General features: G+C 44.1%; 1 protein-coding gene across 5 annotated transcripts in view; it reads right to left on the minus strand.

The window, feature by feature from the left end:
* The window catches only part of LOC143957013 (membrane-bound acylglycerophosphatidylinositol O-acyltransferase mboat7-like), a 788,470-nt gene that overhangs the window by 65,152 nt on the left and 700,748 nt on the right, over window positions 1-22,570 (minus strand). For all 5 annotated transcript variants that reach the window (XM_077467161.1, XM_077467165.1, XM_077467162.1 and 2 more), the window contains one exon: window positions 21,338-21,520. In XM_077467161.1, coding sequence (XP_077323287.1) covers window positions 21,338-21,520 — 183 coding nt within the window. The remainder of the gene's footprint in view (window positions 1-21,337; window positions 21,521-22,570) is intronic.

The following is a 22,570-nucleotide window of genomic DNA, read 5'->3' on the forward strand; positions in this document are numbered from 1 at the left end:
TATGCAATTTTTCTTATAACAAAAAGTAGAAAATATCTTTTTTTCTCGAAATTTTCTGTCTGTTTTCCATTTATATCGCTAAAAATCGCAGAGGCAATCAAATACAATCAAAAGAAAGCTCTATTTGTGGGAAGAAAAGGACGCAAATTTCGTTTGGGTACAACATTGCATGACCGTGCAATTACCAGTTAAAGAGGAAGTAAACCCTTCCAAACAACTTGGACCTATAGGTAAGCCTAGATTAAGGCTTACCTGTAGGTCCAAGCAATATCTCCTAAACCTATATGGTTTAGGAGATATTTGCCCGAAAATGGGCACCGCTGTCTACGGCGCATGCGCCGTAGACAGCGGCGCGCATGCGCACTAAATGCGGCAAATCCAAGAATGGATTTGCCAAATTTGTCGACTCCCGTGCGCATGCGCGGGAGTGACGTCATCGCGGCCTCGCCGTATGACAGCGGCGGAGCTGCGAGGCGCGACTCCCGTGCGCATGCGCGGGAGTGACGGCTTCGCCGCTGTCATTGGTCGGAGCTGCGAGACGCCACCAGCAAGATGGACGCGGCGGACTACAGGGATCAGCGGCGACTTCGCTGGCTCCTGTGTCAGGTAAGTGACACATAATGAGCTACTATGCGATGCATAGTAGTCCATTATGCTTTACCTTTGCAGGGAAAAAAAGAGGAAGTAAACCCATCAGGGTTTACTTCCTCTTTAAAGCAGTGCAGTGCGAAATTGTAAAAAGACCTCTGGTCCTTAGGCTGACAATTGGTCCGGGGCTGAAGTGGTTAAGCTGAAGCATGAACAATCACATGACAAATCAATTTGAAAAATGGTGGATTCTGATGCTGTCTGTCCATATCTTGGACCCTCTGGCAGTACAAACAAAATCTGTGTTCTGCGAACCTGAGTGGTTACCTTTAAATATATTCTGATCGCTCTTACTACATCAAGAGAATGTAGTGCTTTCTCTTCCCCAGATTAAGGCTTCTGGGGAGAAAGAAGGAAGAATAATATCTTGGTTTAAATGAAACCATGTTACCACTTTTGGTAAGAATTCAGGATGAGGACATAAAACCACCTCATCCTTATGCATGATGAATTTGAACAATTTTAAATCCTAAGGATTTAGAGGTGCCTTGATAGGGGGAATAAACAGTGTTACCCCCTAAATAAGCTACGCACCAAGAGTGGGAAGCAAGAGGCCATAGGAAAAGACATCAACACGGCCTGGATCTGGCTCTTGATAAAAGTCAAGCCAGCTTCATTTCAGATCCCATATGCAGGAATCCGGAATCCTGCCTATTGACATAACTCCTGGGGTGCCAATCCCCGGATCCACACCAAGAAACCTATGCCTTCCAGACTCTAAAGTAAGTGATTCTGCAAACCGGCTTCCTGGCATTAGTTAAACCAGACACTACCGAAGGAGATCACCCATGATCTTTTATAGAGTGGGATTCAACAGTCAAACCTGCTAAACTCTTTGTCCGTAAGGTAGGATGAAATACCAGACCCTGTGCAAGAAGGTCTGGCTATAATGGCAGAGTCCAAAGGACTCCTACTGCCATCTTTATGATCTCGATAAATTAAGATCTTCTGGGACCCGTTGGGGCTGCCAGAATCACCTCCTTTTGTTCCTACTTAATCCTGCGGAGAAGGCGTGGGGAAATGCACAGATCAGTGAAAACTGATCCCCTGGGATCGACGAATGCGTCTGTTCCGCCTACTAGCGGACCCCTTGTTCGACAAAGTTGTCGACCTTATTAATGAATCTGGACGCGAATAGGTCCATGTCCAGAGTACCCCATCTGACATCTTGCTAAGGAAGATGTCGTGGTGAAGAGATCATTCTCCCGGAAATAATTGTTGGCGTCTCAAGTAGTACGCCTGAAAAATAAAATTCGCTGATAGGCAAGGAGTGTTGTGTTCTGCCAAAGCTAGAACATTATTCACCTCTTTTTGGGCTGCACGACTTCTCGTGCCTCCCCTGGTGATCAATGTAAGCCACCGCCATGGCCCTGTCAAACTGAATTCTGTCAGGACAGTCCCATAGTCTGACCGCCAAGATTCTATTGCTAGATGTACTGTCTGAAACTTCCAAAAAAGTTGATAGGCAAGGTCCTCTAACCTGGACCATCTCCCCTGGACAGAATCTTCTTCCAGGGCTGCTCTCCAGCCTAGAAGGCTGGCATCTGTTAAAACCTTCCAGGATAAAGATTTTCCCTCTTGCTGGATATCAACCACCAATTTAAGCTCTGACCTCTGTTGGGAGCCAAGCATCTTGGAAACAAACACGGCCTAAATCTTCTTTATTCCAGACCGACAAGATGGTGTCTTGAAGCAGTCCTTGAATAAAACTGTGCATAAAGGGCGGCCCTGAAGGAGGCCACCATTTCAACTAAAAATCTCCTGCAGGGAATTTTCCTTTATCCTGATAAGTCGAATTAGTCCTACAATGGAACCGATTCTCGTCTGGGGTAAGAATATCTTCTTTATGGTATCTATAACCAGCCCCCAAGTAACCTCGTTGATGGTTTTAAGGAGAATCTTCCTAGGCTGAGAATCCAACCTAGAGATTTCAGCTATCTACAGCTGAGATCAGACTCTGATTTTAGAGTGGAGCCTGAATGATCTATTAAAAGTAGACCTTCTAATAGGCTAGAACCGTTATGCCTTAAGCCCTTAACCTGGATAAAAGAGGTGCTAGAATCTTTCAGAACACTCGTGGTGCTGTGGCTAAGCCAAATGGCAGTGGCACTACTGAAAAAATAATTTTATATTTCAAACCGCAGAGATTTCTGGTAAGCGGAAAACTCTGGCACATGGCGATATGCAACTCCCCTCCTTGCAGGATGGACACAGCCGATCGAATTATGAAAGGATCGGATGTTTAAGTGCTGATTCAGATCTCTGAGATCTAGAATGGGTCTTACCTCTCTGTTTGGCTCTGGGACCTTAAAAGATTTGAGGCAAAAAAACCCTGTTCCACTAAAGGAATCTCTGAAATCACCGACTGGGATAACAGCTAATCCAGAGGCTTTTTTTTTTGGAATCTTAGGAGCACTCTCTGAGGAGACGGACACTCTTGCATAAAGACTGCAGCATCAGCAGCCCCAAGGACCCCATAGGCAGCACTCAAACAGGACCCGAACCCTCAGATTGAAAGCCGACTGAGCCATCTGGGCTCTTGAAACTCTAGATATAACCTAGAGAAAAATAAAAATAAAGAAATCCCTCTGCTCTTAACATTGTTCCTGCCAGACTTTGAGACTCACAGGACCTTTCCCCTCAACCAAACGAGTGGGGGTGCTCCTTAATGAGAAGGCCTAAGCGTTCTGCTTTATGAGCTTTCTGCCCCCAAGATCCTGGTGCTACCCTTGGGGACTTTCTCCTGAACCTGACGATTGAGACCATCAAGACTGCCTAAAGGCAGATGCCCCAGGCATAGTAGAGGCTGCACGATTAAAGGAGAACTGTTTTAACCTCCTTTTACTGGTAAAGAGAGGTTTACCCCTTTTCGATATACTTATCTAGTCTAAATAGTTGTATCCCGGGAAGGGACACAGACTGGCTAAAGGTTTTCTTTTTTTAAATCAACAGGTTTTATTTTGTTTACAGTGCATACATGCTACAGTGTACATTTTCAGGTATGGTACATATCATACATAACTTCAAACAACAGTAGTGTCCACATCTCAGGTCTTTATCATCACACCATGGCGTATCCATGGAATACATGGGATAAATAAGTACATGGTTTCAGTATTTTGTGACTCGCTGTTACCCATGGGCTTGGTGATCCATATGCCATTGACCTACCTGCGTAGTGCGAGGGTCTGACGCCTGCAGCCACCTGTCCCAAATTTTATAGTATTTCTCAGGACATCCTCTATTGGTGTATATACATTTTTTATATGGGAGGGTGTTGTTTATTTCAGCCTTCCAGTCTGCTAAGTTCGGGGGGCAAGTCCTCATCCATTTCCTAGCTATTACCTTACGCGCTATGAATAGTGTCTCATGCAGAACCACCTTTGTGTACCTGTCAGTTGAGTCTGGCATGAGCCCTAGGAGGCACATTTTTGGGTCAAGTGTGGCTGGAGAGCCCATATCGTCATGAAGGAATCTCACTATCTGTGTCCAAAATCCCTGTATTTTGGAGCATGACCATAAGAGGTGGATGAAAGTGCCCGTCTCCCTCCCACACATTTGGCACAGAGTGGACTGAGAGTTTCTGTATCTGGCTAAGAGGCGTAAGGTATGGCTGATGGATAATATAGGTTTGGGTCAGTCTGTCCGAGAGCTTTGGCGAAACCTCCTTGCAAAGTTCCAACGCTTCCCCCCCATTCCTCGTCCTCTATGGGTCCCACAGCCCTTTCCCAGCAAGGCTTAAGGCCATACGCTAGTTTAGTTGTGACAGGAGTGGAGAGCATGTTATAGAATGCGGATATTAGTTTTTGAGGGTCTGTATTTTTGACTATTGCCATGATTACATTTGGAGTGGGCTGAGGAGGGGAGGGTATAAATTGGTTTTGGATTGCATGTTTGACCTGTAAGTATCTGTAGAACATGTGGGAAGGAAGATTGTATTCCTTCTTGAGTGCGTGAAAGATTTTTAGGGTTCCATGCATGACTAAATGATGTAGGTAATCCCATGAGCGGACCAGCAATCCACGTCTGGGGTTCGCCAGAACTCTAGTAGGGTCCTGTTGTGCCATAATGGGGTGAAATCATATTGGGGAATCCCCAGCTTGGCAGAAGCGATGTCCCATATACGCCTGTATTGTCTCAATAAGGCCTTCTCCCCACTCCACAAGCCAGCATTTCCGGGGCCTATTATCGCATATAGTGAATCTTTCGTGCATCTGGCCCACTTGGGGCACATTAACTGGAGGAACCGCTCTCTGTCTGTTTTGTCTATGTGATACAATTGGAAGAACTGGGACGCAATATAAGTTGAAATCCGGCAATGCCATACCTCCCAGGTCAGTAGGGTTTTTAAGTACCTGCCACGCCAGTTTGTCTCTGTTAGGACCCCATACAAACGGTTTAAGGATGGCTTCTAGAGTTTTAAAATATTTCAAAGGCAAGTAAGTTGGGGAGTGCCATAACACATAACATTTTGGGAAGTAGGATCATCTTAATTAAGTTTATGCGCCCCATACCCCCAGTGGCAGGCGAGCCCAAATCCCGAGCTTAGTTTTCACACAGGATATAAGGCGTTCAATATTTAGATGTATATAGTCTGTCTATATTCTGGACACCTGTACCCCAAGGTATTTGATGGTACTAACTCTCTGGAGAGGTAACATGGCTTGTGACTCGGTTGGTGGTAAACTGTCTATTGGTAGTATGAGATTTCTCACCAGTTAATTTTTAAACCAGAGAAGGTCTCAAATTGTTCAATTGTGTGTAGTGCTGCGCGCAAGGAAGGACCCGGGTCAGCCAGGTACAAGGTGTCGTCCGCGTACATACTGATTTTCTCAGAGTACCGGAGCCTAGTCCTCTAATTTCTGGATTATCCGATGGATATGGCCAGCGGCTCAGCTACCAGGGCATACAACAACAGTGAAAGGGGGCAGCCCTGCTTTGTGCCTCTGCTGAGGTCAAACTGCTTGGAGGGCCATCCGTTCGCCATCACCCTGGCTGTTGGGGATTGGTATAAAAGTTGCACCCATTTAAGAAATTTAGGGCCATTCCATTTCCATAAGTACACCCACTCCACGGAGTCAAAGGCTTTTGCCGTGTCTAAGGTTACCACTACCCGAGATCCTGCTTCCCTATGCGCGGCTTGCAGGTTAATAAATAACTTGCGTAAGTTGACGGATGCATTACGACCCGGCATAAATCCCGCCTGGTCGACATGTATTAGAGAGAAGATAATTTTGTTCAATCTCAGCGACAGTACCTTAGCAAGGATTTTAATGTCTACTGGGAGCATGAAAATGGGACGATATGATTCCGGATATCCCGGATCCTTCCCTTGTTTGGGAATGAGTACTATTACTGCCTCTCTCATGGATGAGAGCAAGGAAAAGGTCTCGAAAAGGTGGTTATATAGCATGAGTAGCTTTGGAGTAAGAAATTCACCGAACTGGGAGTAAAACTCAATTGGGAGGCCGTCTGAGCCCCAGGGATTTGGATTTGGCAAAACTGGCAATAGCTGAGGCTATTTCGTCTGTGGTGAGGGGAGCCTTAAGAAGGTCAATCTGGTCAGTCGTCAGTTGGGGAAGGGTGATACTACGAAGGAAGTCCATTCTCCGGTCAGTGGGGTCTGTTGTAGTCGTTTTGTACAGATCTGCAAAGAAGTCTCTAAATCCAGCTGTTACACTACGCAGATCCGTGATCTGTTGTCCCCCCGGTCCATGTAGGGTGATGACCACCGGGGGTCTATCTTCACTGTGGACCAGATATGCCAGCAGCTAACCCGCCTTTTCCCCATGCTCAAAGAATTTTTGCTTTGTGAAGAACAGCTTTTGCCTGGCCTTCGTAAACTGAAGTTGGGTTGCCACTCTGGTTTGCAATTTGAGTCGGGCTGCTAACTCTGGGGTAGGGTTGGTGGCATATTCCCTTTCTGTGGAGGTCAATTCTGCTACCGCCCTATCAAAGACATTTGTGGATTTCATCTTAATTGCATTTATGTGGGAGGCGAGGGTCATGCGGGCATATATTTTGAGAGATTACCAAACCGCTGAAATAGAGGCAGTTTGTTCGCTTTCTACAAAGTATAGCTTCCATAGGTTTAGGAGCTCATCATTGTCCAGCAATAGGGACAGCCAGAATGGGTTCAAGCGCCAAGGCATTGGGGGCTTACCGACAGGAATACTTAATGAGATCCAATATGGGCTGTGATCAGATAACAGTCTTGGGCAAAATGCAGTTTCTAACAGCCGCGGTGTTAGGGTTTGAGATACAAGAATAAAATCAATGCGAGACATGGAGTTGTGGGAAGCCGAAAAGCAGGAGTAAGTCTTTGTAAGGGGGAATGTATAGCGCAAAGTGTCTACTAAATGGAGAGTGGAGATCAGTTTAGAAAATGTTGTCTCCCTGGTATCCGTGTCTGCCCCCTGTGAAGTCTGTAATCTATCTAGTGCTGGTCGCAGGGTGGTGTTAAAGTCTCCTATCCAGATCGCTGGTATTGCGGGGTGTCGGGTCATAAGGGTATGAGTCCCTCCATAATCACAGTCATACTAAATGGGGGAGGTATGTAGAAAGCCAGGAGGAGAAACTGTTCACCATATAGTTTGGCATGGAGAAACACATATCTACCCTGTGGGTCGGTAATTACTTCACATAACTTGAAGTGTACCGATTTGGCTATTAAAAGTGAAACACCTCTGGCGTGAGTAATGTGAGTGGAATGATATGCCCACCCCATCCACGGGCGGCAGAGGGCCATCTGAAGCCTCCCTTCTATATGCGTCTCTACCAATGCCACTACATGCACTCTCTGCCTCTTTAGGAATGAAAGGGCTGCCGAGCGTTTAATTTTCTCGTGCAGGCCCCTCACATTCCATGTTAGGAATTTTATAGATGTCATCGTATAGCGTAGGAAAAATAACCCCTCTCCAGGATGTCCCCTTTAGGATCACCCGCTAGAGAATCATGCAGTACCAAAACCATGAGTAGTATTAGGACCTGCCATAGAGCATATGCAAGACATGTATCTGTTACAATCTCCTCTTGTAATAACACTCGTGCACTTAAATTTTGAGAAAATACCTGTAGAACATTCCCCTCCCCACCTCACACCCGCCCCAACATGTGTGGGCATTATCCGTCAACAGTTGTGAACTAACACCCCAGAGTCCCATCTCTTGAAAACATGTGAAAAAAGAGCGACAAAAAGAGGGTAAAATAGGAGGGATAAAAAAAAAAAAAGAGAAAAAAGGCTGCAACAATGCAGCCCCTGGTCAGGCACATTTGTGCAAAGTGGGCAATAGTCGCATGGCTGTGCAAGTTGGTAGGAGGCGCCAGTGTCAGGTGCCAGTTCCGTCTGTAGTTCCGGCAAGGCCAAGCTCTAAGAATTAATGGAGCCAAGCATCGCTGCAACTCAAGATCAGTGGAAAATACAATATACAATAGACCAGAGGTACGTTAGACACCTTCTGATGCACCTCTTCAGCCAATGCACATTTTCCCATTGTCGGTTCCGAGGACACAATATGCACGGTGAGAAATTGCAAAAACAACTGATGAACAACCCCTTCCCCACCCTACACCCACCCCAACTTGTGCAGGCATAATCCCTTAACTGTGAACTTCCATCTGGGAAAAAAGGAGACTGTGTATAAGGAGAAGATGGGGAACAGTTTTAGCCACTGGGTCATATAGCGGTTCCAAGCCAACCGCCACGTAAAATCATGAGAATGGGGTGTAACTGAGCACCCCTGCGAATTATGACAAATAGGCAGCCCAACCCAATTCCTCAGTTCGTCTGCATAGTAGTGGTTCCCAGTGGTTGCTGGGGTGTAAATTCGCCGCACTATGCATGCAGCTAGTAGGACCAGCACACTTCCACAGCCCCGTGTGATGGATAAAAGTAGTAAAAAAAAAAAAAGGGCTCCCATAAGGGGAGCAATGATATAGCTAAAGTCCACTCCAAGTATTCAAACGAATGAAGAGAAGAGAATTTGCAGCGGTGGGGTCAGCAGAGGTATAGGGTTCCACCTGTCTCTCCAGGCCGATAAGATATTCCGAAGTGAAGGCACAGAGGTGCGATACAGGTGAAGATGGCAATGTGGCAGCAGTAGTTAAGATAGACAAAATAATGACGGAAACATGAGGAAAAAGGATCTCGCCATGTGACTCACCCAGAGTGCGGTCAGTCGCCCCTGCCGTGGGCAGGCCAACGCTCCAGCAAAGAGATGACCTCGCGAGGGTCCTCAAAAAACAACACCCGGCCATCATGTTCCACTCTCAGACGTGCAGGGAAGAGCATGGAATACTTCAGGTGATGGTCACGAAGTCTGCGCTTGGCCTCCATAAAGCTCTGTCGACGTTTCTGTATTTCGGCCAAGAAGTCAGGAAATATTGCCACCTTGATGTTTCCTACTGGGATGTTACCCCTCTCTCTCGCCAGTCTCTGTAGTTTAAAAGTTTTGTGATAAAGATGCGAGGGGGGGCCCCCTAAGGAGGCCTAGGGGGCATCCTATGAGCCCTCTCCACCGCACGTGGTCACCAGTAGTTGTTCCAGGAATACCGTTGGGTCTTTACCCTCCGCTCCCTCCAGGAGAGCGATGAAACGGAGGTTGCACCTCCTCAGGCGATTTTCCATGTCATCTTGCTTGGCAAGCAGCTGGTTAATCTGCTTCTGCATGCGTTCAGATCCACTCTGTAATGGTGGCAGGATATCTTCCACCGTACTGATGCAGGTTTCCGTCTGTGACCCGTTTGCGGATTTTCTGGAAGTCCTGTCTAATCAGAGACGCATCCATCTTGACCCCCTCGATCTGGGCAGTAAGGGATGTCCTGCACAGCGTGATTGCTTCCAGAAGTCTATCCATGTCTCCCTGTCCCCGCTCCCCTCCGCTCAGCACCGCCATCCTCCCCCGCCTCCTCTACCCCAGTCCGGCGGAATTGTGCCAGTTTTGCTGATTTTGGCTCTTTGGGGGGGACATGATCTTAAGCACAGGTGCAGCACTTGAAGCCCATCAGGGTAAATCAGGAAGAGTGTGGAGGAAATCCCAGGGACAGGGCCTGCTGCTAGCCTGAGGGTCGGGTGTACCAAGATGGCCGACGGCCTCTGTGCACAGGCCGGAGCCATGGACCATCCTGAGGGCAAAGAACTGACAGAGTGTTCCCCTCTCTGCTCAGTCTGTAAGCAGAGGAAGCCCAGGAGGGACAGGAGAAAGGCAGAGTCCGAAGGCCCAGCGATAGCTCGAAGGAAGGGTGTCCCAAGATGGCCGCAGACCTCCGCAAGTAGGCCGAAGCCGGGGACTTGCCTAAACGCGGCCGCCGCGCGGGACGATCACGGCCGCAATCTGACCACCGGGAAACCTGGGAGCAAGCCAGCCGTGAACAGGGTCCCCCTTAACTTGCTGGATCCTTTAACATCAGCGTATTATCCACTGGACATGTGAGACACTGCTCACTGAGGTGATTGCAGCATTAATAGCTGGAATCCCCCATTTCTTCATAGAAATGTTCCCATTCAGAATACATAGCTATGCATGAATAGGGAAAAACATCACCAGGTGGGGGAGGTTTCAAATGGACCTTATTAGAGGTAGATACCTCAAGAGCCTGTGTTGCAGGCAACAAGGGTTAAGTAAGGGAGTAGACAAACACCTGACTTGTGCGGCTACTCCCTCCCTGTTAGGATCCGTTAGGATCCTCCGAAGAGGAAAGATAGCCATCTTCCAATATTTGGGAAGATCTACCTGATCCCCAGCCTCCTGCACCTCAACAAAATGGCCCAGAGGACTAGATGGGAATCGATTAGGTTTAGCCCTACTATGGAGAGACATCATAGCAATAATATTTTAAATGGTAGAAGAAAAAAAAAAAAGTACAGTACAAAGCAGAGGCAGTACCAGCAAAATACTGTTTCACTTGCTAGGCTATAGTAGGCTATATTACAGTACAATAACTGCTATTAATCCTAGCTATACAGCATTTTTCTCCTTCATTGATATGCGCTGATGGTGGGCACTGATAGGCTGCACTGGTGGCCACTGATAGGCTGCGCTGATGGCAAGTTGCAGGTTAGTGGGCACAGTAATTGGTCGTAGGAAACATTGTTCGCTCATTTAATATGATGTTTTGGGCAGATACAGATTAAATACATTTGGTCATGCCTAAATATCTGTGTGCTTTTGTTTCATTCTCATAGGGGACCAAAGACTTGGAGGGCACCTGTCAGAGGACATCAGGAACCCCCCCCCACCTGACAAAGAAGGGGAACTCCCCAAAAAAACAACACACCCGGGGATATGGAGGAAGGAGAGGTGGAGGAAGTGGTTGAACTTGTCACCACAACAGGTGAGTGTCTGACACCACAGCTTCATGTCATATATGTAAGCCTGCATATTTATAATACATGTTTTTCCCAAAAAATTTTAGGTGATTTTTTGGTTGTGGAAGAGCAAGCTCCAAAATTCACAAGTGCACAGCTGCTAATCCAGGACATCATGACATGGAATCGTGAAATTAACATAATAAGAAATAAACTAAATTTGCTTGAACAACAAATGAAGAACATGATTGATGTATTGGCGAGAATTTAAAAGTTCTTGAAAATGCAAACATTTTCATTATTGTGCTAAACCAATTTTTTTTGTAATTACCGTATTTATCGGGGTATAACACGCACCGGCGTATAACATGCACCCCAAGTTTAGGAGGGAATTTTAAGGAAAAATGTTTTAGGAGGGAAGTTTAAGGGAAAAAAAACTTGCATTTAAATGCCCGTCAATGCAGCCTTATCAGTGTGCATCTGCAGCCTTGTCCATAATTGCAGAATGATCAGTGTCATTTGCAGCTTGCCCACCGCTGTTTGCAGCCTTGCAGAGTGTCATTTGCAGCTTGCCAGTGTAATTTCCAGCTTGCCCAGCGCCGTTTGCAGCCTTGCCCATGTTTAAATATCCCGCCGCCGAGACAGACCGAGCGGCGCCGAAAAAGACCGAGCCGTCTGCTCAGCTCCGCTCGTAGTCCCGCCTCCCTGCTGTTTCTGGAGCGAGCGCTGCCGAAAAAGACTGAGCCGACTCTACTGTGTACTCGGCTTGGCTTGCAGTCCCGCCCATACTGGGTGGGACTGCGAGCCGAGCCAAGCCGAATACACAGTAGAGTCGGCTCGGTCTTTTTCGGCAGCGCTCGCTCCAGAAAAAGCAGGGAGGCGGGACTACGAGCGGAGCCGAGCAGGCGGCTTGGTCTTTTTTGGCGCCGCTCGGTCTTTTTCGGCGGCGCTCAGTATTTTAGCCTCACAGACAGTGGGGATCGGCGTATAACATGCACCCACGACTTTCCCCCGATTTTAAGGGGGAAAAAGTGCGTGTTATACGCCGATAAATACGGTAGTAAAAGCCAAATTTTGAAGATGCACACAGTGTGTCAACATGTGCTATCTGCTATCAGGGGATTTCAATGTACACGTTTTGTGGGTGCAAATTAAGTAGGTTAGAGGAAGGGGTTGCACCCCCAAAACACGACCATTCATCCCCCATGATGACAGATAGCACATATTGACATTAGGCATAGGAGGGAAATACCCATTTTGAATCCCAAATTGTGTGCATCTTCAAAATTTGGCTTTTACAGGGGTGACATCAGCCCATCTGATAAACGCAATATCCAGACATTTAGGACATACTATAATATTCTGATATTGCCTTATGGTTTTCTACGTTAAACTTTGTAAGTTCCAGAGTTTTGAATGTTAAATGTTAATAAACATGCCTATTTTGAACAAAAAAATAAAAATAAAAATGTAAAAAAAATTGAAAAATACAAAAACATTTTTTTTTTTTTTTTACCCAAAATTTTAAAAACGCACATGTGTGAACGTGCAGAGAGTAAAAACTTTGCTCATCAACAATGTGTGGCTTATTTCAATGGTCAATACCATTTTTTTTTAAAGTCATTTTGTGTTTACAATGACAATGGGGCTTATTTACTAAAGGAAAATCCAATTGGCACTACAAGTGCACTAGGGGAACCTAGGAGACAGCCAAAAACAAACAAGCAATAAAGAAAAAATTTAATTTTATCAGATCATATTTTTTTTAGACATTGTCTGGCATAGCAATGGCCCCCCTACCTATAAAATAATTTACATATTTCTGCCGAACTTCACAGGCGCTTTGGGGGGCCAAGCCAGTACAGCCAAAATCCAGGTCTGTCAGGGGATTAATAGAAAGTCCGGCCTCCGGCCCAACTGAGGCAATATAATTTTGGATATTTTTCCTTAAAAAAATTGCAATATGCAGCAGGATAGGATGATATGGTTGATTTTGTAGTCCGCTATATGGATTGCTGTCAGAAACAGGCAGAACTGGCTGGTCATTATCCCAAAGGTATTCTCAACAACCCTTTTCACTCTAGCCAGCCGATAGTTAAAAACCCTCCTCTCTGGGGTGAGGGTCCTTTGGGGGAATGGCCTCATCAGTTGCTCGCCCAGACCAAATGCTTCATCAGCAAGAAAGACAAAGGGGAGTCCTTCCACACTGTCCGCATCAGGTGGCAATGCCAGGCCACCAGTCTGGAAACATTGGTAAAACTCCGTCTGGGCAAAGACTCCTCCATCCGGCCATTCTCCACACAGAGGAAATCATATTATGCCGACACCACCGCCATTAACACTAGACTATTAAACCCCTTCTAGTTTTAATAGTAAGACCCCGAATGGGGTGGTGGCACGATGTAGATGTGCTTTCCATCTATAGCCCTCCACAGTTGGGAAAATCCCAACAGTTGGCAAAATGTGAGGCCACAGTCTGCCATTCCTGTGGCGTTGAAGGGAACTGTGGAGTCAAAACAGAAAAAAAGGCATATTTCAAGACAAAAATGGAAGGTCCACTTATATTCCTCCCCCACTGTAAAAAATTTAGGGGGGGGGGTGGGTTTGAGGTGACTTTGGGAGCCAAAAAAAGCCTCTGGCACGCTGCCTGAATTTAAGGACACACATTTAATTTGTGCACATTTTAGGGAGTCTATTGGGTAAAGCAGTACAATGGAGCTGACAAAATAAATTGTTAAGGGACTAGGCTATAGGTGTATATGGACCCAGGATAGCATGCTGGGGAGGTAAGTGAAGGCAAATATGCATGTAGGCCAAAAAAGAGCATCAAAAGCTTCCAGCATGCATGAGGATAAAGGGGGCATTATATAAATACAATACATTAGCAAACATTAAATACAAAGAATGTGATGTTAAAGGATAAAACTTAACCTAATATAGTCCTTCTGCAGGACCTGAATGATGGCAGAACAGGTCTCTGGGATAATGATCCCCAGAACCTGGGGGGAGATGCCTGTTGAGAACTTGGGGTCCTGCTAACTTCTCCCAGTCGCCAAGTACCGCAAGGTGGCGACCAGCCTCTGCTCCGGAGTGATGGCTTGTCACATGCAGGCGTCCTGCTTCATAATATAAGGGGTGAGCAATGCCAACAGATGGTGAAAAATGGGTCTGTCATCTGGAGAAAGTTCCTAAAATCATCAGGATTATTCTCCTGGATCTCACGAAGCAGAGGCATGTGCGAGAATTGGTCACGCTGGAGTAACCGATTCTTGGTCCACAAACTCCTCCTCGCCCTGTTCATGGACTGTGCTTGGGTCAAAGTATAAACCCCAATACCAAGCCCCCACACAGCACGACCTGTATGACCTGTACGACGAGCATGTACCCGCAACATGGTTTCAAAATGGTCGGCTGGTCAGAACGAACTTAACAGAACGCACGAAGAACAGCAAGGCCTGTGAAGAGCGAGCTGAAAATCAGCAAACAAGCAGACAAGAACGCACTGAAAAGCAGATATGAACTGACCGCATGCACTGAAACCCAGATACAAACCCACAAGCACAAACTGAACAGCAGTAAAATGATCTGAAAAAGCAGGGGTCAGAAAAGCGCGAATCTCTAACCAAACTTCTACCAACACAAGATTAGCAGGAGCCAAATGCGTGGCGCAGTAGTTATTGAAGTTTCTTTATCTAGTCCCGTCGTACCTGCTGTACGTCACCGCGTTCTTGGCGATTGGACTTTGGTGTGATCGTGTGTACGCAAGAGAGTTTCAGTGGAATTCTGTTGGTAAAACCTTCAGAGTTTATTCCGACGGAAAAAACGGTTGTGTGTACAGTGCATACGACTAAGCTGTATGGCTGAAGTGTGTTTGAGGGGCACTCCTAGAAGAGGACTGTCAATGTCAAGGTTGTGGATACCCTTTCTAATAAACGTGGACACCAGTGATCCTTCCAGTGTGCAGTGGCTTTATTTTTAACACTTGGTCTGTGAGGAGAGATAACTTGTCCAACCCCTGACAGCCAGGTCTGAAGTGGCAGTGAGAAGTGGCTTAAGGTGTTTGTTAACCAAACAAAAAAAAAAAAAAAGAGCCTGCTCTTTTAACGCATGTTATATGACACAGTGCATGTCCTGTGTCATTTGGTCCCCTGTAAAAAAAACCTGGCTGATACTGTCAATTACTCCCCTCCTTTCTGTAAACTGACCACTATGTATGATGGCTGCTAAGCCCTGACACTGATCGGTTTACCCTGCAGCTTGCTATCTGTCTCCTCTCTGCTCGTGTCGTCCTCCCTCCTCCTCCCTATCCTCTCTGCTTGTGGCAGTGCCACCCCTCCCCCTCCTACTGCTCTTATAACATTAACCTGCTTGCCTCCGGCTACTGCGGTGCCCCCCCTCTGCGAGTGATTTATAAATACAAATGCTGCATATACCTCATTTCATAGCCGAGATTGCGATGACATGACCAGCCAGCTCTCTCCTCCTCTCCAGATTGACGTCAGCAGGGGAATCTCAGCTTCGCCCATTGCATCTCTCAGAGGAGGAAAGGAGAAAGCTGGATAGTCGTGTGATCGCAATCTCAACTGTGAAATTAAGTATTTGCAGCATTTATTTTTCAAACACAATGGGGGCACTGTAATAGGAGGCAGTGCTGATGGTGTACACAGGTTATTGTGGCTTAACAACCACTTTGAGGCAGAGAATTGTTTGTTCAAATAGTTTTTTCTCTGTATGGTAGAAGAGGTCCATCATTTTGGGACACTAACAAAAGCTGTAGACTCATAAAGTGGGTTGGGTTATAGGGGGGACACCAAGGGAAGTCCAATAACCTGATACTACCAGCCTATAACTTCATGCCTATGAATATCAAGCCTGTGCCCTGTACTGTTCAATTCTAACAATTTTAATTGATGTTAAAAACATTTTTAGCATAATCATATAATCAGAAGAATTCCTGGCTATCGATACAGGAATACAGCTGTGTAGCAAAACATGATAACTAAGCTTAGGTGAAAGCACAACACAGATATGCAGTATAGGCCCATTCACCCAGAACGTGGAAAATTTGCTGTGCACGTTTCCTGCACCGCATTCAAAAGGCACTGCAGTTGCAATCTGTAGGTGTCAATTTTAAGGCAATGACACCCCAATGCATAGTTGCCAACAGTTTCGATTTGGCTGGGACATTCATGGAATTCAGACCCATGTCCCGGCCAAAATTCTTGAAAATAGGTTTCGTCCTGGGCAGGGGTGGATCTGATCCTTCAAAAAAATGTTACACTGCTTCACCATCACCCGGTGTCATCCCTGGCCACTCACACAGTGAGGTGGGTAGGCTGGTAGTTGGGACTGAACGATGGAGGGAGAGGAAAGAATGTAGCAGACAACTTGAGTCAGCTCCTGGCTGAGGAGGTAGCAGGAGGCTGCAACATGTCCCAGCCAATGGGTGCTCTTTCCAGGTTTCTTGTCGCAGCCAATGGGTGCATTGGCTCCATTATCGCTGTGTGCATGGAGCTGCTGTTGAGCCTCGCTACAGATGTTACTGATTCAGGCGAGGAATAACAGTGCTATGAACATTACTGTAATCTGTCAAGAAATAAGTGTAGCACCAGTCTATTTTCTCTTCTTTTTTTTCTTGCTCTGGCTTTCTAAAGAAAAATCTCTCTCCCCCTCCCCCTATTTTTTTCTTCTTTTTCTATCCCTCTTTTTCTCGATCTCCCTCCATCCCTCTTTCTTTTTTATCTCCCTCCATCCCTCTTTCCTTCTCTCCTTTTTCTTCCTCCATCCCTCTTTTTTTGGATCTCTCTGCCTCCCTCCACCTTTCTTTTCTCTTTCCTTCCATCCCTCTTTTTTATCTCTCTGTCCCTCTTTCATTGTTTTTTCCTTTCCTTCTTGCTTTCACTCTCCACCCCACTTTCTTTTTCTCTCCCCTCCATCCCTTTTTCTCCCTTTATTTCTTTCTCTCTCCATCACACTTTTTTCTTTCCCTATATATATTGAAAAAAAGAGAGTAGAAATGGCGCTGCCCTCTAGTAAGAAATGAATAGTGTGCTGACCAAATTCCTCTATCTAGGTATACTGTCCTTAAATTAGATTAAATTGCAAAAATAAAAATTATAAAAACGATTTTTTTATTCTATAAACCAAAGTGCTGTGTTAGACCCTCTGTCGAGTGTTAATGGAACTGTGTTCTATATGATCCTCTTGAAATATGAATTACTCTCGTGACTTCTCAGTGCCTTTTTTGTTTTTCAGAAGTTGTACTTTGTGTAAAAATGTGTTTAGACTCCCTGGTGGATTTTTGAATGTCAAACCAAAAATTACCTAAATGAGCCAAGCAAGCTCTGATGACAGAGACCTATGAAACAGTTATAAACTTTCAGTGATAAATAATTTATAAAATATGGAAAAAGGGAAGAGGAAGTAAAAAATGGCGCTACCCTTTAGTAAATTAAAAAGAAGAGTGTACTGACCAAATTCCTCTATCTGGGTATAACGTCCTTAAATTAGATTAAATTGCAAAAAATAACAATATTTTTTTCGTACTTAAAACCAAAGTGCTGTGTTGGACCCTCTGTCGGGGGTTGGTAGAACTGTGTTATGTGTGATCTTTTACAAGTATAGATAACCCTCGTGACTTCTCTGTGCCTTTTATGTTTTTCCAAAGTGTGTACTTTATGTAAAATGTGTTATGTGTATTAGACCCCCTGGTGGGTTTTTGGATATCAGACCAAAAAATACTTAAATGAGCCTACTCTGATAACAAAAACCTATGGAATAGTTATAAACTTTCAATAAAAAAAAATGTATAAACATGAAAAATAACCTTAGTTTTGTTGCCCAACTCAAGTGTGCTGTAAACAAACCTCAAAGTGCCAAGTGCCAAAAATTCATAAAAGAAAAAAAAAATTATATATGTTATATTAGTATATGAGATTTAGTAAAAATAAATAAATTAGATGTGTAAATTAAATGAGCTTAAAAAATATATTTGTAGTCCATAAATGTGAGGAAAGTGACTCGTGCATTATATGACAGGTGCTGTAACTGATCCTTAATTTGCTGAAAGAAGGTGCCAGTGCGCTTTTTCGTGCAAGTAGTGATTTTGCACTCACCAGATGCCTTACCCCTACAGGGGCAGTTGCGCCTTCACAGTGTAAGCCCCTGTGTCGCTATGTGGTGTTTGCCTGGGATCTTCGTATTTCAGCGTGTGATAGCCACCTCATCCGGTTAATCCATATGGAAAAGAGGAGTATCCATAGTGCAGTATCATTTTAAAACTACAATTTATTAGATTAAGAAATGTACTCTCATTTGCCAATGTGTTTAGCATGCAGTGTTATTACAGTTGCCGCTGATTTCCGCAGCTCTGAGCGAAAGAGTGCGTCCTATGGCCACACCATATGTGTTTCATGTTTAAGACGTCATCTGGAGCCTTACCACATTCTCCACTGTGTAAGTCATCTCATACTCTAACCACACCCCATTTAAGCCACACCCATTGTTTAGCATAATTGAAATCATGCCCATTTTTCACTCTGCATGCTACATTTTTAAACCCTGCTAGACCACGCCTTCAAACAAATGCCCCATCCCTAATGCAAATAATACTCCGTCTACAGGCAAAAAAAAAAAAAAAAAAAAATGGAGTCCCTAAATTGTTATGGGGAATGTTGGCAACAATGTTTCTATGTGTTTATTTAAGTAGCGCATGCATTACATTTGCACAATTTCAGCCTATTCAAATGAATGGAAAGACACTGCACTGCACCCTGATCGTGCGTTAATTGAAGAGGAACCCACAATGTGTTCCTGTATTATTCATGGTGTGATCTAGTCCTAAATCAGATCTACAGTCTATCAAAGACATGGATGTTTTATAATATTGCAGAAATACTAAAGGCGTCATAAAATATTTACAACCCCTATCTAAATAAATGGAGAAAAAAAATCGAAAAAGAAAAAAAGAGAAAGATAATCATCTTACATACTGGTTGTGGTGCATGGGTGAGGGGGGACCTGCCAGCGAGAACAAAAACTGAGGATCCAAAATTTCACAAGAAGATACCCAAGAGCAGTGCTGGAGCATCTTTTTGTGACTCATGGAATCCTCAATATTTCCAGGATATTTTTCAGGCTTGTGAGGGCATCATGGGGCAGAAGTCTGGGGGTAAGGCAAGCATATTTTTCTTCCTTATAGCTGAACATAACTGCATCTGAGCACCACAAACCAAAAATACAGTTTAATCAATTTTTAATATTCAAAGCAAACACATCTCCATGCTGTATTTTGCTAAGAAATGTTAATAAGATGGCGCAAAAATCAATCACCGTCCAAAAACCTCTATAATAAAAAACGGGGGGGGGGGGGGGGGGGGAGAGAGAAAATGGGATCCAGGGAAATAAGATATATAAATGTGTATATATACACACATGCACATATATACATGTACACATGCACAAAAAAGCACAAATAGTGTCCACAGAGTTCCTTAGGTATGGTCCATAAAAGTTTAAAATCCTAACCAGTGGCAGCAACTGTCTTGAGAGGAGAAGCACAACTCTCTAGGAAATATAATTGCGCCAAACTAAGTGTAGTATATAAGGTAAATAATATTTAATCTGATAAAATCACACAGCCAATTGGCTCCTCACAAAATGACATTGTAGTCAGGCATAAAATGTAACGGGGGGGGGGGGGGGGGGGGGAATCAGCCACTTCTTATCCGGAGGAGCGAAGATGATGAATAGCTGAAACGGCCATTAAAGATGTTCAGCAGTAGAGGCTTCAGTGTAGCAGTCTTGGTTTTGTAGAAAACGCCGCCTCGTGGATGTCCAGATGATGGCAATAGGCAGCATCAGTGCCTTCTAGCGTCCAGAGGGTCCGAGTACCGGAACCGGAAGTGCGTTTCAGCGTGGAGCGCAAGCTCTGTATACCGGAAGTGACACGTCGACCAATCAGAAGACGCGTTTCACAATATCCATTGTTTCCTCAGTTCTAACCTAACCTAGGTTAGGTTACAATTGGCTGTGTGATTTTATCAGATTAAATATTATTTACCTTATATACTACACTAAGTTTGGCGCAATTATATTTCCTAGAGAGTTGTGGTTAGGTTACAACTTAGGCATGCGATCCAGACCCAGTTCAGGTCACAAATAATCGAATAGACGCAGCTTTAGATTTTAACCAGTATAATTAATTCAGATGTCTCTAAAGGCCTAATCTCTAAAATATATACAGTACTAGTTTGGAAGCTAGAACAATAAGCAGAATAGGACTCTCTAAGAGTAGAGCTAAATGGGAAAGAGACATAGGGGCAATAACAACAGAGGATTGGGGAGAAATCCTGCAAAGAGGAAGGTTGGTCTCAATCTCTCCCTCACAGAAGGTGTCACACCTATCTCTGCTCCATAGGGTATACTACACTCCAGCAAAAATGTTTAGTCTTGGATGGAAACAAGATGATCTTTGCCCTAGATGCGGAGCATCAGGGGATTTCATCCACATGATATGGAGATGCCCAAAGCTATTTAAGTATTGGATTGAAGTAGTAGACAGTATAAATAAAATCTGTAACGCCACCCTGGAACCAACGGCTAAGATCTGCTTATTGGGAAGTGTGGAGAGGGGCAGAGCTCCGAAAGAAATTCTGGAGCCAGTTTTGAGATGCCTTTTCCAGGCAAGAAAAATGATTACACAGAAATGGCAGGCACATACCCCCCCACCGCTGCTGCAGAGTTGGGTCGATACAGTCATTTTAGTAGTGGGAAATGAGAGAGTGATATATACTCGACAGGGTAATTATGGGAAATTTATCAGAATGTGGAAATCCTGGCTATATGAGGGCGGGTATCCCCCTTAAGGGGGGATTGGGACATATTTATATTTTTCCCCGTTTTTCTTCCTTTTTTTCTTTTGTTCGTTCCTTTTTTTTCCCCCCTTCTTTTGTAAATTATACTTTTTTATTTTTTCGTATAATTAGTGGATATAAGTACACACTCATAGGGTGCAGGGATGGGGGGAAGTTAGGAAGATGAGGGGAAGTTAGGAAGAGGGTGGGAGGGTTTGGGTTGCTGAGGAAATAGTATTGTTATCTGATACAATTTAGAATATTGTAGCATTTATGTTGTGAAGAAAGCATTTTTCATATTTTTTTATACTGTCATTTCTGTTATTGCTATGTTCTTGGTGTTAAATTATTATATAAATGAATAAAAAAAAAAAATATTAAGTAAGTTCTCTCCTTAGTCTTTGTATTTTATTTTATACTGAATGCATTTTTAGGGTGGGCGAGGGGGCTCAATAAAGAAGTGTATCTTGATATTTTTGTGTAAGGGCCGAATCAGAATTTAACAGTCACCTGGGAACATTACACTTACCCAAAAACAAAAGATTTGATGGGTGAATTCTTATAGATGTACTGTGCCAGCCACCATTGCACACTCATATTCCAGCAACGCATTCCATCCTTCACCTTCACACAGAAGTCTGCTCCATAGCAGTCTATATTCTTTATTGTCTCGTAGTCATACTCAATGTCAGTTTTTGCTCCATCTGTACTTCTACAAGATTGAAATAGGCAGGAAAATCTTTAATAAAACCAGCAGAAAAGACACTAGAATAAACTACATATTTAGAAAATAATTTTCAGATAAAAATGTATATTGGTTTTAAAACCAATAACTAAAATCCCATATAGTTTAACATGTTAGTATCATTTCAAAGTTATTTTCATTCTTTTTACTATAAATATGCAATGTTCATTAAAAGAATACTCCATCATGAAGCGCACTGTGACTGCATTGTTACCAAGTCACAAGCACCATTAGTGAAGACTACAAGTGACCATGTCAACAAACACACTGCGCAAGCATGGTCTAAATATAAAAACAATATTTTATGAGGAAAAAAAACATTATTACTATTATACAGTTTAGTTGCATAAATGCCACCCGGTTAGTGTTTACTTTTTTTTTACTGCCAAAGTGTAGAGGTTTTTCAGTCAGTATAAATATCGTAAGCTGCTGACTTAAAGTGGATGTAAACCTGAAAATTTTTCTTTTAATGTCATACTGTAGAGTATAAGATTTCCTATCATTTGAGCCCAGTCTTGCCACACAGAGTTAGTCCAGCTCTGAGCAATCCTCTTCTTATTCAGTGAGATAAATCTTGACAAACAGAGAAAAACTTTGTCAAAGCCTCCCCCTTGCTGTGAGTGACAGGTGATTTACATATCTCGTGCACTAGCCTAAGAGACGTGCATTATTTTTAAATTCCCTCCCACTCCTTTCTTCTGCTGCTCTGCAGGATTGGATGTTCCCCACCTCAGCATAATTGGGCATGCTAAACTCATGTGGTTACTTTCCTGTTTTTTTACTGGATGTTAGAGATCATAGCAGAAGTCCAGTGCAAGAAATACACAGGAAAAAATGCATATTAACAAGGGGAGTGTAGAGGTGGGCAGGGAGTCTACTGACATCACGACTCATCCCACCGAGCTCCAGACAACAGACCCACCCACAGAATCTGCAGTTTTTCAGTTCTCACAACAGAGGGGAGACATTTGTCAGGTAGGGATACATGCAGGAGGCATATATATGCTTGTCGATAAC

The sequence above is a fragment of the Lithobates pipiens genome, unplaced genomic scaffold (assembly GCF_037356315.1).
Source record: "Lithobates pipiens isolate NorthernLeopardFrog02 unplaced genomic scaffold, aLitPip1_a1.2 Scaffold_48, whole genome shotgun sequence".
NCBI lineage: Eukaryota > Metazoa > Chordata > Amphibia > Anura > Ranidae > Lithobates > Lithobates pipiens.